This window comes from Lynx rufus, unplaced genomic scaffold, assembly GCF_022079265.1.
Source record: "Lynx rufus isolate CCGP_SWC_20201006 ecotype Redwood Valley unplaced genomic scaffold, mLynRuf1.p SCAF_7, whole genome shotgun sequence".
Taxonomy (NCBI): Eukaryota; Metazoa; Chordata; class Mammalia; order Carnivora; family Felidae; genus Lynx; species Lynx rufus.
In genome coordinates, this window is record NW_025814889.1 from 125,066,599 (window position 1) to 125,090,714 (window position 24,116).

The window sequence follows — 24,116 nt, forward strand, 5'->3', positions numbered from 1 at the left end:
TATGCTTTATTTATTTTTTTAATGTAATTTTTTTTGAGGGGGCGGGGAGAGAAAGAGAATCCCAAGCAGGCTCTGCACTCAGCACGGAGCCCCACGAGGGGCTCGATCTCACAACCTAAAATCATGACCTGAGCCGAAATCAAGAATTGAATGCTTAGCTGACTGAGCCACCCAGGCTCACCCCTGCCTCACGTTCTAAAACTCTAAATTAAAAATACCAAAGTCCTAGCATCTTTGTGCTTGCGAGGCTGCACTGGGGTGAAGCCAACTCCTGTCTGCTGGCAGGACTACAAAGTGCTGTGGTCCTTTGGGAAAACAATATGGCGGCATGCACTGAAAGCCACCAACATTTTAGTTCACTCATAAGATTGTATTCCAAGGAAATAATTTAGCTCAAGGAAATTATGTAATGGAAGTAAAAAGTCACGTGTTAAAAAAAAGTTCCATATCATCTATAATACCAAAAAACTTGAGCTAAAGAATCAGAGTGGGGGCACCTGGGTGGTTCAGTTGGTTAAGCGTCTGACTTCAGCTCAGGTCATGATTTCACGGTTTGTGAGTTCAAGCCCCACATCAGCTCACTGCTGTCAGCACATAGCCTACTTTGGTTCCTCTATCCCCCTCTCTCCCTGCCCTTCCCTCGCCTCACACTCTCTTTCTCAAAGATAAAGTAAACATTAAAAAAAAAAAAAAAAAGAATCAGAGTCAACACCCAGGGCAAGAAATTGAAGTGACCTGAATACATATGAGGAACCATATGTGGAAATCACTGAAATTTTATAAAGGTTCCAAGCTGGTGTTTAATAAACCAGTTTGAAAAGCTAGAACAGGGAGGCAGAAGTCTACTTATAAGATTCAGAATAAATAATTTAAAAATTTATGTATATGAAAGAAGAGAAAGGATTCGTCAAGATGCTCTCACTGCCACAAATTCACAACAGGAAACTAGAAAAGGAGCTTAAGCAAATGATGTGAAAAACAAAATGTAAGGTAGGTACTCTTACCTTTTCATTCTCCTTTTTTTTTGGAAGCCTGCTATATTTTGCCATCGAGAGGTCATGCTCTAAAAACAAAGGCGTTTAAAAAATTTTTTTTAAGGTTTATTTATTATTGAGAGACAGGGAGAGACAGAGCATGAGCACAGGAGGGGCAGTCAGACAGGGAGACACAGAATCCGAAGCAGGCTCCAGGCTCCGAGCTGTCAGCACAGAGCCCGACACGGGCCTTGAATTCACAGACCACGAGATCGTGACCTGAGCTGAAGTCGGACGCCTCAACCGACCGAGCCACCCAAGCGCCCCAAAATAAAGGCAGTTTAGCACGCAGATTAAGTTGAAAGGCAAGAGCATTTGGTCAGCACCTCTGCCCACACGCATGCCACACCCACACTAAACCCACGCACCAAGAACAGAGAGGATGCCTACCTACCATTACTGGCGAGTCCAAAAAGATCCTTTAAAGTGCTTACTTCTGAATGAGAAAAACAAAACAAAACAAAACATCTTAGAGCAAAGAAAAATAAAATGCACCCACCCAGAGCTCTGCTCTTCCCCAAGAAAATAGAAGTACATGCACGGTAGGAGGCAGGCTCTGTGGGCACCTCCTCAGGGCCTCCGCCCTCACGAGGCACCGCCCTGTGGGCTCGGAATCCCGGTCTGACTGGAGCTGGTGGCTTCGGCTGCCTCCCATACCTGGTGACCCTGACTGCTCCTAGGGCCACTCGTCTTAGACAGCATCCAGGGATCTGTGAAGCAGGGGGCACTGTGGGGACGTGGGCTGGAATGTGTGGTGGCCAGGTACTATTCATGAGACCTGGAGTATACGCCTAAGCTCATATTCTCCAGCCCCTAAAAAGAGCGTTTTAATACAGCTTTCCTCAGAATATCCTGACAGTACCCAGAACCTAGAAATGTCCTGTTGCTGCCATTGTAACGTCTGGCAAGGCCACCATTAATAAAGGAATACGAGGTACTTGTTTCAACGAAAAACTCTGGAGCAATCTAGTATATGGTACCTGTGACAAGCCAACAGACATCACTATTACCCCACGTGGGTGCCACAGCCATCATCACGCACAGACAGGCCTAACAAAGTCCAAGACCAAAAACACGAAGGGATAGATGAGGGTGATGCTGTCCAAGGTTACAAACTTAAAAACACAGAGACATCTACAAGAAAGCAATACTTTGTACAACTCCAGAACAATCCAGTTTTGCTTCATCAAAGGAAATCGTTTTCACATCACATCTTTTATGCCGCTTTTCAGTTTGCCTCAAAATTCCCTCACAGCTTTTAAATCTCTCTTCACGTTATTCTTACCCTTTCTGGAATCAGAATGCTTTCTGCCTTTGTTGGGTTTTATCTCCCTTTCTCTCTGTCTCCCCTTTTACTTCCTACTGGAGCTGTGTTGGGGTTTTCCCTTACGGGGTTAAATAACTTCGTTAAGATCTTTAGTGATTTCTTCATTCAGATTGGTGCGTAAATGAAAAAGGCATTAAAACCTAAGATAAAAATGGGGCGCCTGGGTGACTCAGTCAGCTAGGTGGCCAACTTCAGCTCAGGTCATGATCTCAGGGTTCACGAGTTCGAGCCCCGCGTCGGGCTCTGTGCTGACAGCTTAGAGGAGGGGGCCTGCTTTGGATTCTGTGTCTCCCTCTCCCTCTGCCACTCCCCTGCTCACGCTCTGACTCTGACTTTCAATAATAAATAAACATTAACAAAAACAAAAACAAAAACCTAAGATAAAAACCACTAAGCAGAGAGGAGGCCGAATTCTAATCTGTTTCTCAGGCTGACTCAAGTATGACCCAGGCCAAACACTTCAAACCTACGTGTTGGTGTCGTCAGAAAAGGTTACTTTGATACTTAGATACTCTAAGATACTCTCTAAAACAGATAACTCTGTTTTCATAGCTTCTCGGTTTACTACCACTAGATAGTTTTATTGTCTTAAAAAACAAAAGAAAACAAACGCCATCCCAGGCAAATACTACTAATCCACACCTGAGCCATTCAGGATTAAGGAAGGCCCCGGTCATTGCTGCTGCTGGGCAACCCCAGCTGGGGGCTCACTTCCCAGGCACAAAGCTGGAAGACACAAATCTGACAACACAGGTCTCCAGGGTGATTATTTTCTATCTAAAAGACTTGGAGTTTGGTTCTTAAATGGTATCTCCACACATTTCTACTGATTGTGTTTAGAGGAAATCTTTATGAAACAAGGCACTCAATAAGGCTTTCAGTTCGTATTGGATGATCAGCACGCAACCACATTTAGATTTGGAATTTCATGCAATTATAGATGAGCAACACCAAAAACACTAAAAGTCTTTCTCAAGCAAGGTTTCTCTTGACACAAGGTAACTGACATGCCATTTACTGTTCTTCTGTCAAGTCTCAGTGCTGTCAAGCTGCCCTGGGGCAAAGTTGATGCCAGTCCTCCCCTTGTCCCCTATAGCCTCATATGACATGATCACAGGGAATCTCCAAGTGAGGGGTGAAAAGAACATCGTCTCTAAGCTATACTGCATCTTTTCTGCCTAAACAGATTTTACACTTTAAGGTGTTATATTTTTAAAGACGAAGTACGATACTGAACAGATCTCTTAGTACTCAGGTTTAGACTTTTTTGGCCACTGACTTTTGTACTAGTGTTCTAGAAAATATAATTCTTTAATCTCGAAGCAATGACTGTTTTCAAGGATATAAAGAGCAAAAAGACTACAAAGTTTGGATTCCTTTTTGTAACATCCGACTATATTTTTTCAAGATTATTTTTTTATATCCATATTTTGACTAACTTGATTTCCAAGAGATATAAAATTATTCTAAGGTTTTTAGTTGAAGAACCAAAACTAGTCAAAAAGGGCAACCAGGCTCTCTGAACCAGTCTCAGATACACCCACCCACTAAAATGTGAGCTCCAGAACAGGGAGCTGGTCTGCCTTGTTCACAGAGTCCAGCACAGGTAAAGCATGGTCCCTGCCCTCCTTCCCTAAGCCACCCTCTTTCCATTCCAAAGCACTCATGGCTCCCCAGGAACAGCATGCCTTTACAAATGCTCCCAACCAGTAATATTAGCCTTGCCATCTCTGTCTCTTTGGTAATCTCTCAAAACCCAGCACACAGATCACCTTCTCCAGGAAGCCCTCTCTGGCACCCAAAAATCAGAAGGGTAATCACACCTTTCTGTGTATATTTATTCTTTGTACCTCTCTGTCCTGCTGCCCTACTCACGTGATGTTATGACTGTTTCCAAGTCTGTTCTCTCATTAGCCCGTAACCTCCTTTAGGGGAGCTAAGAACATAGTGGGAATTCAATAAAAGTTAGCTAAACTGAAGTGCTGAATAAAAGGAGGGCATTTCTCAATGATGCACGTATTTAAAGAAATTAGTACAGTCAGAAGTATCATGAAATGAACTGATATTTTGAAGGTAACTGGCACTGAATGAACTCAGGAACATACCTGTGAGATCCTTTTCTCGAAACTGTATAATAGGTAGAACCATTGTGTCTGCCAACTGTTTAGCCAGCTCTGTATGAAGAACATTAAGCTGAAAAAAAAAAAAAAAAGAAATCTTGCTGAAAAAAAATTATACCCACTATTATGGCAGCTATCTGATCTCCGCACAGGATCACATTGAACACTTCCACGTGGCTAGAATTCAGGTACACTTCCTTAGCAAATAAACACCCTTCATTTAAGCCGCAAATGATCCAGGTCTAGAGGTACTAAAACTAAATGCAAGGTTGTAACTGACCTGGCATCAGTTAGGTTTGCTAAAGGAGTTTCTGAGCTGAGCCCACGTTGTGGTCTGTTTACTGTGCCGACCCTGGTTCTATGTTCCCAGTCGGAGCCACACCGGCTGGAGGAGAACGCTTTCGTGTACTTGCAGCAAACATAGGTCACCACAAGCGCTCAGCTCTGGTCACACTTTACCAGGCCACCGTGAGCTCTCTCCCTCTCAGACGGGGCCAAGGTCATGCCTGAAAGACCAGCCTGCTGGGAGCCTACTAACCCTAAAACCACAGCAGCTACGGGCCTGGAAATTGTTCTGGAGAAAGAAGGCTCCCCACTGAAACCTCAGATCCCAGGCCTCTGTTCTTCAGAAAAGGATCTTTCAAGAACAAGATAACTGTTCAAATGTGATCTTCCTCACCAGATAATTTTAACGGCCCCTGATTCTTTCTTTCCTTCCGGCTTGTCAGGGCCTTTCTAAATCCTGTCATAAATGGCGTAGGAGAAATAAAGTCATCCACCTCAGCACTACCACTTTTGAATACTTCCTGTGTGCCAGAGTTACATGCTTTGTATCATTTGGTTCTCAGCCACTCTGGGAGCTCGCTTTTATTATAATCACTTAACAGGCAAATTCTCCAAAACCAGACAGCAAAGAGGTGGCATAGCTGGGATTTTCATCCTGGGCGATTGGAATCTGAGCTCCAGACTTTTCCTACTACACCGTGTTGGATACAGAGCCTGTCTTAGGTGCTCGCAAAGTTGCCGAAACTTCAAATGTTTGGTAGTCTAGACATTAGCAATAAATGTAGACGTTACTGAGGATGCTCTGGGATTCCTGCCGGGTGAACAAAGAGAAACCACCCAGCAATCTTTTTTGCCGTACACATTTGGCAAAGTTTCTTTCAGCGGTGATGGCAGTTACATACGAAGCCCCCGCGTGCCCAGAGCTCTCCCTCCAACAGATCTGGACCTTTAGGATTGTGCCTCCAGAGGCTGCTTTGAGAAGCTTACGGACAATCACTTGCCAGGCAGGGGAGCTATGGGCCAAACAGTTAATGCTGTAGCTTTCAGTTAAGCCAAAGCTGGCGGCTTTGTTCTGCTGAGAACACATGAAGACACCATGCCAATAAATGCCACCGGGACAGAATGCGTTAACTATTTCTCTCGAATACCTTCAGTAAAAAATGTACTGTTTTTTTTTACTAACAGTTAAGTGAATGAAAGTCACCAAATGTACCTACTATGTGTCTGGCTATGTGCTCAATGCTCTGATAGACATTATCTAATTTAACCTTTACAAAAGCCCAATTAAATGGGCTTTCTCGCTTGCTGCTGCCATTTACAGATGAAGAAACCAAAACTCAGGGAGATTAAGTGGCTTTCCAATGATCATGCACTTCAGGAATGACAAACTTCCTAGCTACTCATTTTCTTCCTCGTTTCTTCTTAAGGATCAAGGGGATTGTCATCAACTTTTGGCCATGGGGCTTTTGAAAGTTATGGGACGATGGCTTCTAAACACAGCGCCTTCACTCAGGAGAGTGGCAAGAGACCACCTCTTGGCACTCCAGTATCATCATCCCAAAAATAAGGATAACACCATCTTCCTTGCATGGCTACTGTGAGGACAAAACAGTAACCAGAATAGAAAACACTCAGAGTAGAGAGTTTGGCTAACACATACTCGTTAATGTAATCTAGAATGATGACGACTTCCTGTCTTAGGTGCACTCCATGGAAGCGACCTAGAAACCCTGCCTGTGGGAAAATCAATAAGGACAAAATCTCTGCATGCCTACAACATGGAATGTCTGATTCCAAGGCATTCTATTAAAAATGTAAGCCACATGATTCTCTACTTTTAGTTGGGTTTTTAATTTCTGAGTCAAATGACTTGTCTTGAAAACTTTCTACCTGGTATAGGCCCAGACAGACAAAACCACCTGAAAAGCTACTCAAAAGCTTCCCACCTGAGCTAACAGCTTTCACACATGTAGGTCTCTACACCACGAGGTTTGTTTGAAAGCCCCTTACACTGCCAAGCTTGGGCGGGGCCGGGGGGACGATGACATGATACTACCTATAAAATCACATTTCCAGCCTTCCAGCTTTTGGGAATGATTCACTCCCTACCAAAAGAATCATCATCCCTGCCCATGAAAATCTGGTTGTAAGTAAATATCCTAAACTGGAAATCTTGGTTCTGGGGTTTTGACGACTAACCACATTTCCTTAGCAACTGTCTTCTGCTCGGGAAAACACATGATTTCAGTGGGTGGAGTCTGCTCCTTCCCCTCCTGGGTTATTTATTCATAGTTAATTAGGAAACATTCATCTCCTCACGTTCCAAAAAAACTACTTTTTGCTCCCCTCTAATTACTTTTTCCATTTATTCTCCTCTTCTGGAAAAGATACCCATCCATTTTAACATACACTTTGAAGACAGTCAAGGTCATGGGAGAGAGGATGAAGCTTACAAAGAACCGGATGTCATGTTCTCTATTGTATCGCCAGTGCCCAGAACAGCATCTACTAAACAGTGGTGCTCAGTACATGTTTGCTGAACGAATAACACCTTGTTGGTCTGATTTGTTGAATGAACAAAAATGCAATCAGTACAATGTCATGTTAGTTTCTCATTTTTTTTCATGTTTATGTATTTTGAGAAAGAGAGAAACAGAGCACTGAGCAGGGAAGGGGCAGAGAGAGAGGGAGACACAGAATCTAAAGCAGGCTCCAGGTCTGAGCTGTCAACACAGAGCCTGATTTGAGACTGGAGTTCATGAACCGTGAGACCATGACCTGAGCCGAAGTCAGACGCTCAACTGAGCCACCCAGGCGCCCCTCATTTTCTTTATTTTTAAAGTTTCTTTACTTTGAGTGAGAGAGAGAGAAAACACACATGAGGGGTGGGGAAGGGGCACAGAGAGAGAAAGAGGATCCCAAGCAGGCTCTTTGCTGTCAGTGTGGAGCCTGACATGGGGCTCGATCTCAGAAACTGTGAGATCATGACCTGAGCTGAAGTTGAATGCTTAACTGACTGAGCCACCACAGTGCCCTAGTTTCTCATTTTATAAACTGAAGACAGTATCTACTTTATATCAGTTAAATGGCATCTGCATTTTTTATCATGATTTTCTACTATATAAGTATTGCAAACTCCTTGCAAGATGAAATACCAAGTTCATACCAACCCAGTTTTGCAGAAGGTTCTGCCCAGCACCAGTAGCATTTGAGCTGGAATGTTTACTACGATGAGAGTTTATGTACTTTTCTCATAACAATACCTGTTTTCCAAAAATATTCATGTTTTATACAATATATGTATTATATAATACAGCTATAAGAGCAGTTATGTGAAACCCTTTGTAGTGGGGTGAATTGTGCCCACTCTCCTCCTCCCCCTAAAAACGTCCATCCAGAACATGAATATTTGGAAACAAGGTCTTCGCAGATGTAACGAAGGATCTCCCAGTGAGATCATCCTGGGTTATCCTGGTTGGCCCTGACTCCAATGACAAATGTCCTTATAAGAAGAGAAGACACAGATGGAAGGGGTGAAGTGCAGTGTGGGGAGAAGGCCACGGAAGTCAGAGGGAGAGACTGGACACATGCAACCATCTGCCAACGGACACGCAGGGTCACCAGAAGCCGGAAGAAGTCAAGAAGGATTCCCCCTGGGGTCTCTGGAGGGAGCACGGCCCTGCCAACAACTTGATTTCATACTTCTGGCCTCCAGAACTGTGAAAGAATAAATTTCTACTGTTTTAAGCCACCGACTTGTAATTTATTACTAGCATCCCGAGAAACTAATACACTCTCCTTAGGAAACTGAATTCTTAGAAATCTTTCATTTGGTCCATCATTCACGTATACCAAAGCCCTTCCCCTCACACCAGAAACAAACTAATCACATACAACCAGTCTTACGAAACGGACCTAGGAAGAGCAAGAAGTTTGAGCGACCTTCTCAGATACTTAAGCAAGTATCTAAAAATGGAAAGTGGGCCAAAACAAACGTGAAAGAAAATTCAAGAAAGAATACAATTTTGCCATGCTGTGATCTTACCTCATCTACCACTTTGGAAAAATAGTGGAGTGTAGAAATTACTTCTTCGTCGCCTTTGCCAAGAGCAAAATTCTAAGACCAGAGAATAAAAGATCCAGGTGTTAACGCTCGGGGCAACGCCCGTGTCACCCACGTTGCGCCGCCCCCCACGCCAGCTCCCACTCTCCTCCCAAGTGCACGTCAAAGCGTCCACACGCAGAAAAGCGGTGCACTCGCCTTGTCCTACCTCAGCGATGCACTTAATTGCCCCTCCCTGACTGCTGCTTTGTTGGTCACCACCCTTCTCCTATCTGGATGTAACGGCATCTTTGAGTTTATTTCCTGGTATTGGGTTATTTCCTGGAATTTGATTCATTTGCAGCCCCTCAGACTATAAACTCTCAAGGCAGTGGGTTACTTCTGTGCTAATTAGAAAATATCATACTTTGGGATGATCACCAGTTAGAATTTATCAGTGGAAAGGAAAAGGCAAGACAAAAAATAAATAAATAAGACTGAACTATGGACAAAAAGAAAGAAGGAAATCAATGTCTCTCTAGGACGCCTTTGGAGAACTCCTTAAAAGAACCCCACTTATGACAGTCCTGAGCGCCACATCACATGCCACATAAACACCAAGTTACCTGTTTTTCATATGCCAGCAGCTGCTTAGAAAGCTGTTGAGTGGCCAGGCACATCTCATTCTGCAGGGAGAAGAGAAAAGCAGGTAAGATTTGTCCAATACATGTATTTCAGTGATGACCAAAAAAAGAGGTCACCTCAGACAATCCCTTAAAGAATGTATGTTTGTGTCTGTAAAATAATAGCGTGTTCAGAAATTATTTGGAAAACAAGACCAAAGCAAATTAAAAGGTTAAAACAGCCTGCATTCCCCCTGCCCGCCAACCATTTGCAAGCTACTGCTCCTTCTGGTCAGTCAGTATAAAAACAATTATATTGTGCCCAATATCTAACAAAGACGTGGTCTTCTCACTGAGGAAGCACACATCAAAAAATTGTTACAAGCAAACTGCAAAGGAAATCACGGACATGTTAGGAGGCTCTAACAAGAGGACCCAGATGGTCTCCGAGGAAGAGAGGTTCTAAGCAGACACTGAAGACAGACTAGGAGCTAGCGATGGGAATCAGCTTTCCAGAAGGGACCGGGATGGGGAGAAGATGCACAGTCTGAAGAGCTACGGAGCAGAGTAGCTGGAGCAAGGGGTGCAGGAGTGGGAGCAAGACAAGGCTGGGGTGCAGGCAGCGTGAGGGCACGCAGGCCTACGGTCCAGAGCTAGCCTCGACTCTATGTGCAATGGGAATTTCAACAGCACCGTGACATGATCAGATCCAGCGAACTTAAGACTACTAGGTCAGTAGTGCCGGATGGTAACATGGAAGCACAGCTGTGACATCCCAGGAGGCCTGTTTTGTGCCATTTTTCACCGGTCCCTACTGTTCATCTTCCTCTTCTCCGATTTATCGCTGTAACCTCTGGCAACAGGGCAGTTTTCCACCACTAGCTTCCCACCACCGATGCACTCAGCCCAGAAAGCGTGTCTTACGTTTCTAAAACTCAGTGAAAGCTTGTCTTCAGATTCAGGACTCACTCCTAACAGAGGGGCAGAGCCACAGGGTCCGACCTGGAGAGAATGAGGGGAGGGCACTGGCCAGCCTCGGCCTTAGCCTTCACTTACTTTCTAATTCCCCTGGGCTTACTATTCCTTTAGAGGCAAGGCCTGAACTCTGTAGGAGCTTGTTTTCTTTACCGTGGTTCTCCTTTGCAAACCCCATCAGAGCCCTAATCCTACTTGTTTCAGCCCCCTTTGCTGACAACTAGCCAACCTGTTCCTTGACTTCCTTCATCGGCCTCAAGGAACAGTTATTAACAGACCCTGCAACATGGCTCTCTTCTCTTCTTCCCCAGAATAAGATCAAACAAATATAATAAAAGTTCTCAGCTTTGGCAGTCTACCAGCATGCCATCCCTTTCAAAACTATCCAGAGCTGGTGGCCAAGAGCAAGGCAAGTGAGCGCCTGCACGAGCACCAAGCCCTGCACTTAGGGAGGGGCACGCAACAGCTCCCAGCACAAGGCAGGCTCCCAACGAAAGCGTGATGAATGAATGAATGAACAATCAAGGTTAGAAGACTCCTCTAAGTCGCCAGCTTAAAGCAATACTTGGAATCTGGGAGTCGGGAAAATACTTCCTAAGCCTACAAGGAAACATCATAAATGGGGAGGGGGCAATAAAATACAGACTGGACAGGCATGAAACAATCAGCCATGAAACACTGCCTGTTGAGCATCTTCAGCAGTGCTGTTTGGAAGGTCAGTGTGCACAGGAACGCGGGTCTTGGCCCACTCTGTGGGCTGAGAGCCTCTTAGATCAGAAAATCCCTTGCTCTTCCTCTTGGAGTTAGTAGCTGAGGCTTTAAGGTCGATTTGCTCAAGCTACTTGGGCATCTGCCTAGGGATAGCATCATGTGCACTGGGATTTGCAGATTCACAGAATCATCCTAACAACAGCAACTAACACTGACAGCATTTAATCCGTGACAGATGCCACGCTAAGTGGATTCCACGCATTACCTCATTTAATTCTGACAACCCTATAAGGTAGGTTCTGATTATTAACTCAAATTTACAGATGAAGAAACTGAGGAACGGAAAGGTTAAGACACTTGCCCAGGGTCACACAGCTAGTTAGCAGCAGGGCTGGGATGTGAACCCAGGTCTGTCCCATTCTAAAATCAACACTCTTGGGGTGCCTGGGTGGCGCAGTCGGTTAAGCGTCCGACTTCAGCCAGGTCACGATCTCGCGGTCCGTGAGTTCGAGCCCCGCGTCAGGCTCTGGGCTGATGGCTCAGAGCCTGGAGCCTGTTTCCGATTCTGTGTCTCCCTCTCTCTCTGCCCCTCCCCCGTTCATGCTCTGTCTCTCTCTGTCCCAAAAATAAATAAACGTTGAAAAAAAAAAAATTAAAATCAACACTCTTAAACACCACTCTCTAAGATCCCAAGTCCTGCTAAGAGCTGAGGCCTATGCTTTAGCCTAGAGTTGACAAACTTCCTATAAAGGGCCAGATAGACATGATTTTTGGCTTGTGAGATATGGTCTCTGCTGTGACTACTTAACTCTGCTGTTGTAATCCTAACAGCCATAAATAAGAAATAAATGAATGAGTGTGGCTTCCCTCAGTTAAGCAGTTATTTACAGGGGTGCCTAGGTGGCTCAGTGGGTTAAGCCTCCAACTTCGGCTCAGGTCATGATCCCACAGTTCATGAATTCAAGCCCCACGTCAGGCTCTGTGCCGACAGCTCAGAGCCTGGAGCCTGCTTCAGATTCTGTGCCTCCCTCTCTCTCTGCCCCTTCCCCACTCACACTCTGTTTCTCTCTCTAAAAAAGACACATTAAAAAAAAATTTAAACAGTTATTTACAGAAATAGGAGGCCAGCCCAAGGGTGTAAATTGCTGATGCTGCTTTAGATGTTAAATGTCTCCAAAGACCCACCCTTCAGGAGACTCTCCATTAAGCTACAATATTTCCAATTCAAGGAACATCTTCTACTCCTTCAAGTCATTCTTTTCTTTATTTTAACTAAGTCTAAAATATTACTCCCCCATACCTGTATCCTTTAGACACTGGTCAACACACATGATAACTACCCTCCATGCCTTCCAAACAAGCAGGAACCACGGACTACTTGAATTCCTCTCTCTACAGCTCAGTGGCAAATGCTCCGAGTGTAGTGGGAAAACCTGCCTGAATGATGCCAGTGTCAGACTGCCCAGGCTGGCAGGGAGCGCCCGTGGGCCACCCACACAGCAGGGAGACGGGGCACAACGCACAGCACTCAGCCGCTGCTTTCTGGAACTCCCGTGTACAACTGAGCTCTGCCGAGCCTCTCCTAGAAATACCTTACGAAAATGCCATGTATTTTCAGATGTGTGTGGTTCTGCCAGTACGATCTCACCGGGAACAAAGCACAGGTGCAAAATGGGCTGTCACCTGCCCCGAAAAGAAGTGAACTTCTGTACAGAGCACATCACATGAAAAATCTTTTGAACTAGACCAACTTTAACCTTACTCACACTTAATCTATCGTACAAAAGGTTTTATGAAATGCTTGGTCAACATCGGCCAATTAATCCACACCCTGTAAGGTAAACCCACACCATTATCTCTGCAGAAGGCTTGCAAAACTGGAGCTTGGGTGCAGAGTAAATATTAGTAATGACGATAATAGAGGCAGCTGCTAACATTCAGTCTTTTCTGGGTCCTTGAGAGGGCTGTTGAACGTTTTTCAAACAGTATCACATTTAATCCTTATAATGCACCTGGGAGGTAAGAACTATTATCCTTATTGTTTTACAAATGCGGAGACAGAGGCTCAAAAAGGGGGATTACTTTCTAAAATCACAACTAGTAATGGCAAGGCAAAGATTCCACTCAGGTCTGGCAGACCTGCAATCTACAGCCCAAGTTTTTAACGCTATGCTATTTCCAAGCCCTGTTGGGCCTTTGGATAGGGACATTAATCCCACACTTGACCAGCTGTGGTTCGGCAACAGAGGTGGCCTAGAATTTAGACTCTAAATGGAGTTCCACGAGTAAGATTTCTGTGACATTCTGGAACCGCTCTCTGGCTATTATCTATGGTATCTGATGCCCCATGAGAATCCTTAAAAAAGATAACCTGACAAACTGATGACTGACAGCATCTCCTATATTAAATAGGACTTCCATGGCTCCTGCCAAGGCAGAAAATAGCAGTGGTGAGCAAACCTGAAAGGAAAGGAAAACCAAGCTTTTAGCAAAGGAATGTTTATCTCATAGTGGCCCAGAGTGCTTACAGAACTGTAACTGTCATCCCAAGCCACCCAAAGGCCTCTGCTGGTGGCACACCCACGGTGACTAGCAAGGGACAGGCTGGGAGCAGGGGCAGAGGAAATCCACTGGGGTCAAAGTCACAACGGAGGCACTTGCTTCAATCTCAGCAATGCTGCTGGCAAGCCGGTAGGGGGAAGTCTCTGTCACCATGGTGCTCACCACAAAGCCAGGGTCCAGGAGCCCTCGAGCTGGGCCGCACACAGAAGTAGTGAGAAGCGTGGGGAACAGAGGCAGGAAGCTGTGTTGGGGGGCAGGCCGTGAGGGGTGCCTGCTGAGGATGTGGACGTTAATCTGTAGAATCTGCTCTCTGGGATCTCACGGTCCAGAGGGTCAAGGAAGCTTCACACTCGCTACAGTGTAAGCAATCTGACCAACAAGCGTATGGGGCATCCGGGCATGCTGCTGTGCTTTGGCCAGGAAGGGAGGGAAGGAAGGAAGGAAGGAAAGGTGCCAGAGACCTCGAACGTGAGGTCCTAATGCCAGAAAGGCTATTTGTCAGGGCAAGGGTTTGATGGGGATTCCTGGCAGCAGGAACGGCAGAGCAAAGTCTCAAGACATGTAGAGGGTCTGGCATAATCTGGAACAACCAAACATGAGCCTAGAAGAGTAGGCTGATACTCAATTCATGAAGTATGAAGCGCTTTGCACATACCTTGCTGAGGAGTTTAATCTCCACCTTGCAGTTACAGGGAGCCACGGAAACATCTGAAGACAGGGAGGGAAGGGAGGTTTGGAAGTGATTCATTTAGCTGTAGGGTAGAGGAGGGACTGAAGGGGGGAAGACACCTCCCAACACGCAGGAAGATGGATCAGGAAAGAGCTGAGCACTCACTCCCACGGCACCAATAGGCAAATGTTTTTGCAATAAAGACCCAGAGACAAGGACTACAAACAGATTCTGAGATGGCCAGGCTTGCTGAAGTGATCTTAGCCCTGGAACCAAATAGAGACTAAGCAGAGAAGGGTTCCAATGGGATTTTGGAGAACACCAAGACTTAAGGGTAGGCAGCAACAGGGTGCCAGGAAAGGAGAAAGACCTAGAAGGACAGGCAGAGAACTAGGAGGGGACCCGAGGGGGCCTTGTCACAGGAACCAAAGAAAGACTGCTTTAAGAGGGGTGTTGTTAAAGAATCAGATGCTACCCAGGGCCCGAGGGTGGAGAGGGTATGATTAAGGCATTAAGCAGCCCCCACTGTAAGGTGAAGAGGGAGGCCAGACCCAGGTGGCTTGAAGAGTGAGTATCAAGCATCAAGTGACACAGGGAAGAAAGCAAGTATAAACTGCTCCTTTAAGAAAGTCAGGATCAGAGGGCCAGGCTCCTATTTAACACAAATAAGAGTCCCAGAGTAATGTGCCATCTCAAGTACTATTATTATAAGACTTAAAAGATGATGAACACCCAGGGGCGCCTGGGTGGCTCAGTCGGTTAAGTGTCTGACTCTTGATTTCAGCTCAGGTCAGGATCTCTCAGTCATGGGATGGAGCCCCACACTGGGCTCTGTACTGAGCTGAGCATGGTACTTGCTTGAGACCCACCCCCCAAACCCCCACATGCTCTCTCACTCTCTCTCTCACAAATAAAAATAAAATTAAATAAATAAATAAATAAATAAATAAATAAATAAATAAATAAGATGATTAACACCCAGAGGCCTTCGTGCCAGGAACTGATCTTAACTTCACAGGTAAACTCTACAACAACTTGATGAGGCAGCCATTATTATGGCCTCTGTCAACTGATAAGGAAATTCAGGCAAATAAGTGGCCAACACTGGAGCTCAGATCTGCTGAGTCCAAGGCCAAACACTTAACCCCTGTACCTAAGTGAATGACTCTCACCCAGAATCATCTTTGACCCCAATCAGAAAGCCTTCAAAGCCATCATGAGGGAAAGCTGTAGGCCCTCCATGCAAATCAAGTGCAGGATTCCAGGTCTCCAAAGCTGTTTTCGGAGACCACTCAGGCTCTCTGTTTCCTTACACCTTAAGCTACATACATATTTTTTCTCGGTCCCTGTCGTATCCACGTCAACTTGACTTTTTCAGGGCTATGCACTGACTAAAAACAATTATGCATAAAGACCAATCCAACAAAGAATTGGCTCCCACTTCTAACTTACAGGGGGCCCCCCTTTCCATGGGGGACACACTTCCAGACCCCCGGTGGATGCCTGAAATAGTGGCTAGCAATGAACTCTACATATGCCATGCTTTTTCCTACACGTACGTACTTACAATAAAGCTTTAACATATAAATTAGGCACAGTGAGAAATTAACAATACCTAATAGCAAAATGGAAAAATTACAATACAGCTGACCCTTGAAAAACATGGGTTTGAACTATGCAGGTCAACTTACATGGATTTTTTTCAATATATACAGAGCTGTAAATGTATTTTCTCCTCGTGATTTTCTTAACATCTTCTTTTCTCTAGATTATTTTATTGTAAGCATACAATATCCGATACATACAACATACAAAATATGTGTTAGTCGACTATGTTATTGAAAGGCTTCTGGTCAACAGAAGGCTATTAGTTAAATCTGGGAGGAGTCAAAAGTTACATGAGGATTTTCAACGGTGTGGGGGTCAGCGCCCCAGCCCCTGCATTGTTCAAGGGTTAACTGTATACTGTAATAAAAGCTACGTGAATGTGGTCTCTCTCTCTCTCTCAAAATACCTCGTGCTGTACTCACCCTCCTTGTGGTGGTGTGAGATGATAAGATGCCTACGAGGGGAGACGAAGTGAGGCGAACGATGTAGCACTAGGCTACCAGTGACCTTGTGGTGAAGTGTCGGGAGGAGGAGCGCTTGTTTCCAGACTGCCGATGACCGCAGGTAAACTGTTCAGAAAGTGAGCCCGCAGCTGAAGGGGGACCACCGTGCTACAAAGCGGTTCGGCTGCTCTAGAGTGGGGGTTATTCTACAGTGACAAGAACAACCTCTGAACGCTCCTACTTCCTTAGCCTCTGCCGCCACTTCCGGAGACCGGTACGTCCAAAGAGTCCAGTGCAGTGGTTCAGAGTGAGAGTGCAGGTTTTGGAGTCAAAGACCCGAGTGCAAATTCCAGTTGTGCCACTGTGACATTAGGCAAGCCACATAAACTGATCTGCAAACACATGCTAGAGTAGCTCCTTTCTTGTGAAAGCTAAATGAGACTCTACAAAGGAAATGCTGAGCCTAGTGTGTGGTATGTTTATGTGCTCAACAAATGGAGACTACTATTTACTTCTATTACTAAAACACGCAGCTCTGACCCTACCTGCCTTCCAAATCCATCCCCATCCCTATTACAAGCTCACACTCCTGGAAGTCCACTCCTCTCATTTTGTTTCCCAGTAGGTACATTAGGTTGCTTAACTTGATATCTCTATACTCTGGACCCTTGAACAACGGAGGGGTTAGAGGGACCGACCCTGCACCATGCAGCCCAAAATCTTTTAATTCCCCCAAAACTTAATAGCCTACTATTTTGTTTTGTATTTTTGTGGGGGGAGGCAAAGAGAGAGGGAGGGAGAATCCCAAGCAGGGTCCGTATTGTCAGTGCAGAGTCCAACTCGGGGCTCGATCTCACGAACCGTGGGATCCTGACCTGAGCTGAAATCAAGAGTCAAACAACGACTGAGCCACCCTGGCACCCCAAAGATTTAAAAATTTTTAACCTCTCCAAGAAAGAGACAAAATTATGGCAGATCTATTTGATTGTATATGTTATTCTGTATACCAAATGTATTAAATGCAAAATTTGAGACTGACCGAGTACGTGTACATGAGCATGTATTCAGACATTATGGAGACTTTCAATGTAGTTAGCCAACAATTTGCAGGACAGCACATGTTTTTAAGTAACCCATCTCTGCTGTGTTAGTGCTGCTTCCTTCACTCAAATGACTCACAATGAGGTCCTTAGTTCTCACAATGGGCAAAGGCACGTCTGACAGTTAAGAGACCAGACGTGACTTCAGGGACTCGTGTAAACTGCTGAGAACAGCTCAGAGACCATGGCTTCATTCTACCGCTTAAGTCAAAATTCAACATTTCCCCCAAAGCAGCTACAATCAGCAAAACTGTTCACATAACTTTCCTCTAGTTTTTCTCACTCTTCCTCTTTCTGAAACTGAGGTCCAAGGGCATTCCTCCTAGCAGAATACAGAAATTTACCAACTGGTCTGATTCAAAGTATCTCTCATAAACATTTACCTTTTATCAGCTGCATAAATCTGGTTTTTTAAAATATAATAAAAAAAACATCTTGCTAAGTGCCTGTGTTGTTAAAAAGATTATAAAACCCTATTAATTTAATCCGCCATGTCTAGGTATAAAATATGTAAGGAATAACGTTAAATAAACAAAACACAACTCGGGGAAAAAGTTAAATGAAAACAGGTTATTACTATACACACACACATCATCCACATGTGTATACACACACACACACACAAACCGATCAAAGGGTCAGAAAAGTTCTTTTCTTTAATTAAAAAGAAACAAAACAAAACACCTAAGAGTTCAAATAGACCTGGAAACCAACTGACGCTGACCCAAACGATCTGGATGCTGACGGCCGCTGCTAGGCTCTGTCGCTGAGTTTGGCACCACTGACCGGCCGTTCCCGCGAGCCTCTGCTGCAGGAAATGCCGAGGCAGGAGGAAGGGCTTCTGGCCAGTAGAGGACCCGTGTGCTGATCATGTGGTGTGAATTAAAAGCCAGTGTACAGACTCTTGGAATGTACGACCCACTTAATTTTGGCAAAATGTAGTTTTCTGGCTCAAAAGAAAAAACACGTAAAGAAAGCATTTGGACATCTCCAAGTAAATGACTCTGACAGACGTGGAAAGGCAGAACAGAGACTCTTGAAGTGACAGAGACACAGTCCCTAAGTCTTTGGGATCCTGAACCTTTACAAGAGGTAAATCATTTAATGACGATATTCAAATTACTGAACAGCAAGTTCAGGTGTTAAGTCCAGTTAAAAAAAAATCCTATTTTTGGGGGTGCCTGGGTGGCTCAGTCAGTTAAGCGTCCGACTTTAGCTCAGGTCATGATCTCGCAGTTCACTAGTTCGAGCCCCACATCGGGCTCTGTGCTGACAGCTCAGAGCCTAGAGCCTGGAGCCTGCTTTGGATTCTGTGTCTCCCTCTCTCTGCTCCTCCCTCGCTCATGCTCGCTCTCTCTCTCTCAGAAATAAACTTAAAAAAAATCCTATTTTCTTAAATTTTGACTATGTAGAGAAAAATATAAAAACATACAATATAAATAAGTAGGGTTTAAAAAAATCAAAATAATATGTCCCCAGTTTCTGAATGTCTTAGCCAAATAAGTAAAATCACACAAAAGCACATGATTTGTTTGGGTTTTATAATTAGTTCCAATTAAGTTGCACGTGTATAATACAGTCTAGTTTGCAACTCTGTATCTCCAGCCTGAACTCTAGATCTGAACTTTCAACAAGCTCTTTCTCCACTTTGGACATCCCAAATCAGCCTTTCAAGAAAGAATTATGACCGGCATCCCTGTCATTCCTGACACACACACACACCCCTTCCATCTCTTCCTCTGTGCTCCCAACCATCCACCCTGTTGTTCAAGTCAAAGACCTGGACATCATTCCTGACTCATCCTTTACACATCTGATCCCTTCACATCCAATCAATCACCAACCCGCCTCCTAAACACCTCTGAATTTCATCCGCTTCTTTCCACTTCTACTGCCACTTTCTAGTTCAGGCCACCCCATGCTCAGTGGCTGAGAGTTTGGGCTCTGGCTTCAGGCGGACTTGCTCTGCCACGTATGAACAGGGTGCACTTGGTCATGGTCCTGATCGTTGGAATCCTTCAGTCTCCTAAACTATAAAATGAGGACAATGACAACAATGCCCATCTCACAGAGTTGCTGGGGAATTTAAATGAAATATCCATGTAAAAGTCCTGAAATGTTCAGTCAATGTCAATGACCACCATCATCCTCTCTTTGGGTGCTGAGCACAATTCCTCAGGGTTAGGTGACCTCCTTTCCTAGTGGTGCAAACACTCTTAATTGTTTTCTCTGTCCTCCACCCCAAATGTAAGCAACTTGATGGCAAGCACTAATAAAACAATGACAATAACAAATCATCATATATGAATGTTAAGAGCTATATAATAATAATAACTGACTATACACGATTATTAATGTATACATATTATATACTGAATGTGGCATTTCTTCAGAGGTCATTAGTGAGAAAAAGAAACATTAACACACACAGATTTAAGATGGCAAGGAATCAATAATCAAAAGCATCAGCTGCCATATTTTGATGTGTGACACTGAACATTTTAAGCAATTCGCAAGCCTTCCCTGAGAAAGTAACATACATGGACACTTCTTGATCTTGAAAAGATTCACTTTTGCTACTCAGCAATTTATTTTGCGTTGTTTTGCAAGTCAGAGAGATCTGTTCCTCAAAACAAAGAAGCCGCCCAACAGTTTCACAAGTGTGACTCAAGTCTTTTCAGAGGAAGCACTTGAAAAGAGCCTCTCTAGCCGCCTGCACTGACATCTAAGACTCCCATTTAGGAGAAAGACAAAGAGCATGTCTCAGAATACTGACCTCCCGCATTCACAAGTAGGAAGAGGAGATTCAAATGTTTCCCTGTGGGGCTGAATTAAAAAAAAAAAAAAACAAAAACAAAAAACAAAACTAAAACCAGTGACATGGTCCTTCTCTACTGGTTTTACTAGTCACAGGAAAATTACCCTCTTTCTTAAGCAATGAAAACAGATTGTCCTCGGTTTTTGAAAGTGAACGGAAGCAATTCTGATTTTATTTCCAAATTTTAAACGGTGTTGTTCTGACTCAAATTCCTCAACCTCCTGAGAGAAGTTCAAGATGAGGGTAGAGGGCTCCTACTCCCCTGGCCCAGGTGAGGGCGCAGCTGTGGATACCTGGGCTCCGTAGACGCGCTGCATCGCCTGGAGCAGCTGGTTGGTATAATCCGTGAGGGTGCCAGCATCTTCTTCAAAAACACTCAGTAGAGAGCGAGTCTACAAGAAAAGAAGAAACGAAGTCGACTTTATTTCTAAGTAGAAAAGTTACAAAGGAGGTAGAAAACACACACCTCTGAAATGTGGAGAGAGAAGGGGCCTATTCTCTGGCTTCATTCTTTTACTGATAATAGTAGGAAGAGTTGATTTCTGGAGCTTTAATTTAGAACTGCTTTTCTAGGGGTGCTTGGGTAGCTCAGTTGGTTAAGCCTCTGACTTCAGCTCAGGTCATGATCACGAGGTTCGCAGGCTCAAGCCCCTGTGCTGACAGCTCAGAGCCTGGAGCCTGCTTCAGGTTCTGTGTCCCCTCTCTCTGCTCTTCCCCCTCTCATGCTCTCTCAAAAATAAATAAATGTTTAAAAAAAAAAGGCATTAGAACTGCTTTTCTAATCCTTCAGACTACAACGCAGGGACAAACAATAGAATTCGAGTGTCGAGGCCAGAGAAGGAAAGCCAATTTTTAAAGAGTTAAGACTCCAGCACTATTACTGTTTCAACTTAGCCCCTACCCAAGCATCAGGAGAGTCTATGCAATTAAATAAAAAAAAAAATTAAAAAAAAAAAAAGAGGTAAAAAGGCAGCCTCTCCTTTCCAGCCCATAAACTGAACACAACGTCAGGCCTGCGTGTTTACCTGGGGTGTGGACGCCCAGCAGTATACCACCCCAACAGCTAGCCATCTGTCTGGTTTTCTGCAGTCTTGGACATCTTTCAGGAGTGTGTCATTCTTTCCTCTTCAGACACTATGGTCAATTTTCATGTCTTTTGTCATCTTTTATTCAACCAATTTAAAACTCATAGCCAGGAAATTTCTAGATCTACCCTGGGTCCACCAGCAGATCTGGGCACAACACCGAGACAGCAACTTAACAAGAATGTGAACTCAGTTCCCTTTACGAAGACTAAACCACTCAGTGCCCTGGAGCAGCTGAACAATGTCACCAGATGAAAGGTATTTCCTATCGTTCTTATGCACAGAGCCCGACACATGGCGAACTCTGAAGAAATATTTACATATTGATGGCATCTAAAGAAGTATCAAGGTGTCACATAAGTGACTATATCTACTCAGGGGACTTTACTTACTGTGTCCAGCGCAGTGGGAATTTAAAATATTATGCCAGGGATAATGGAATCTCTGAGAATAACCCATGAGGCACAGAACGAACAGTGAGTTACAGAAATGCTTTTAATAAGATGGTATCAAAGCACGTTACAAAGAATACCCTCTTAAGGCTCATTATTTCCCTGCAAAATGAATTTCAATTCCTTCTTTTTCTCAGCTCAGGTAAGAGAGCAATAACCGGCCTCCAAGCACCCTCAATTATCTGGGCGTTTGGGTGGTTCAGTCTACCCTTGATCTTGTTCCACAAACTCTGGTACACTTCACAGTAACACACACTTGTCCTGGCTTTGCCTGAGGCCTTTAAGGTTAAAAATACCTGCTCTGAGACCAGTATACTCTCTTTACTATCAGTCCTTTTTAACAGAGGGACCAGAGGCAATAAGGAAGATGTCGGATAGGTTTTTAAAAAGCTCTCAATGACAGCAAAATATCAGAGTTCCTACAGTGTGTAATTCGCGTGCTAAAGCAGAGTCCATCAAACTTTTTAAAATGAAAAACGATGGTGCACAACACATTTTACCAATGTTCGTCATTAGTACGCATATGCGCTGATTTCTTCTATTCTATTCCATTTGTAAACAAAAATCATGATTGTGACTCACTGGATCTCATAATTGACTCATGGATGTCAACCAGTAGGTGAAAAACACTGGGTTAGAACTCTTCATTCTGTCTTCTTAAAATATACTTTTTTTCAGGGGCGCCTGGGTGGCTCAGTCAGTTAAGCATCCAACTCTTGGTTTCAGCTCAGGTCATGATCTCAAGGTTGGTGAGTTCAAGCCCCACATCAGGCTCCACGCTGACAGCACAGAGCCTGCTTGAGATTCTCTCTTTCTCTCTCTCTCCCCCTCCCCTGCTCATGCTCTCTCTCTCAAAATAAATAAATAAACTTAAAATTAAATAAATATAATTTTTATTTTGGAAAATAAAAAAAGACTGCATTCATTCATTGATGCATGCGTCTCTGCCTTCATCTAATATCTGACAAAACATTGTGCTGGGAACTGGGATTCAAAGGTGATTAGAATCGACTCTATGTTCTCCAGGAGCTTATAGCCCGCTGCACCTCTCAAAGGACCTGGGAGCACCCTGGGGGACCATGTCAGTGCTGAGTCCAAATTCAAGCTCTGACACTAATTTGCAGGGTTACTGAGATCATGAATATACATAAAGTGCCTACTACTGTGTGACCTATAGTGATAGCAGATGACACTGATTATGACGATAATGAGCGCTGATTACTTACTAAAGATAATAAAGGCTTTACACGTAGGATTTCATTTTGTTAACTGAGAGCAGAGTTTGCTGAAGATACCGAGAGCAGCTACAGACGAAGCCTCTGGGAGACTCGGAAAGGAAAGGAGCACAGGTCTGTGTGTGATTTCACTTTAACACCACAGCAATGGTTATCTATAAATGTTATCTAAGAGTGAAGGACCTTTTCATCTTTTTGTAGTCATGGTGTCAATGCTGTAGGAACTCACCCATGTCTATTATGATCCTGGTATCTTTCTTCGCTGTACCTGCCATGTCTAGGATATTGAGAAGAATGATACAACTGGATTGAGGATATTTAATTTTTTAAAATACTACAAATATCCATTTAGTCAAGTCCTACTCCTTGTTTTCAAAACTCTTAGGAATAAAATTGAGTGGAAAATGATAGGTAAGATGAAAAGAGAAGGCTTGTGTAAATGTCCTCCACAAAGAGCACAGGAAAAAAAACGAAAACTCCTTTACTCTGTACCTCCTAGGTGTGAGACACTGTGGTGGGCATTAAACATTTGTTATTTCACTGAATCCTTCCAACAACTTTAGGAGACAGATACCATGGATACGTAACCCCTTTCACAGACGATAAAACTAAGGCTCATCAAGGTTAAGAAACTTGCTCAACCTCCCGTGGTGGGGAAGCAGCAGGGCTGGGATGTAAATCCAGGTTTGTCTGGCACCGATGGCCATGCTTCCTCCACCGCAGGAGGATGTACCTGTCACCCAGCAGGCTGAGCTTTACCAGTGGGCATGCTCTGTGGTCCACAGCCCAAGTCCTTCCTGCCTGGAGCTGGCTTCCCTTTGGTCATCCTACTGCCACGCTCTCACCTATAATAACTGCTAAAGACTTGTATCAGAAGAGTTTTGTTTTTGTTTCCTTACACTCTGGACATGTTTACCATGACCCCCATTAGCACTGGCAAGAAAAATCCAGTCTTTCTAATTTAACTAGGTCATGGTCACAGCTGAAAAATACACCCAGCTATCTTAGGCACTGTTTTGATATCCA

The 24,116-nt window shown here is 44.2% G+C and overlaps 1 protein-coding gene across 2 annotated transcripts in view; it reads right to left on the minus strand.

Annotated features, from left to right (window-relative positions):
• Positions 1-24,116, minus strand: part of APPL2 (adaptor protein, phosphotyrosine interacting with PH domain and leucine zipper 2) — a 54,364-nt gene that overhangs the window by 26,396 nt on the left and 3,852 nt on the right. For both annotated transcript variants that reach the window (XM_047066028.1, XM_047066027.1), the window contains exons 2-7: positions 20,612-20,710; positions 9,435-9,494; positions 8,812-8,883; positions 4,467-4,554; positions 1,429-1,470; positions 1,005-1,063 (exon numbers count right to left, since the gene is read on the minus strand). In XM_047066028.1, coding sequence (XP_046921984.1) covers positions 1,005-1,063; positions 1,429-1,470; positions 4,467-4,554; positions 8,812-8,883; positions 9,435-9,494; positions 20,612-20,710 — 420 coding nt within the window. The remainder of the gene's footprint in view (positions 1-1,004; positions 1,064-1,428; positions 1,471-4,466; positions 4,555-8,811; positions 8,884-9,434; positions 9,495-20,611; positions 20,711-24,116) is intronic.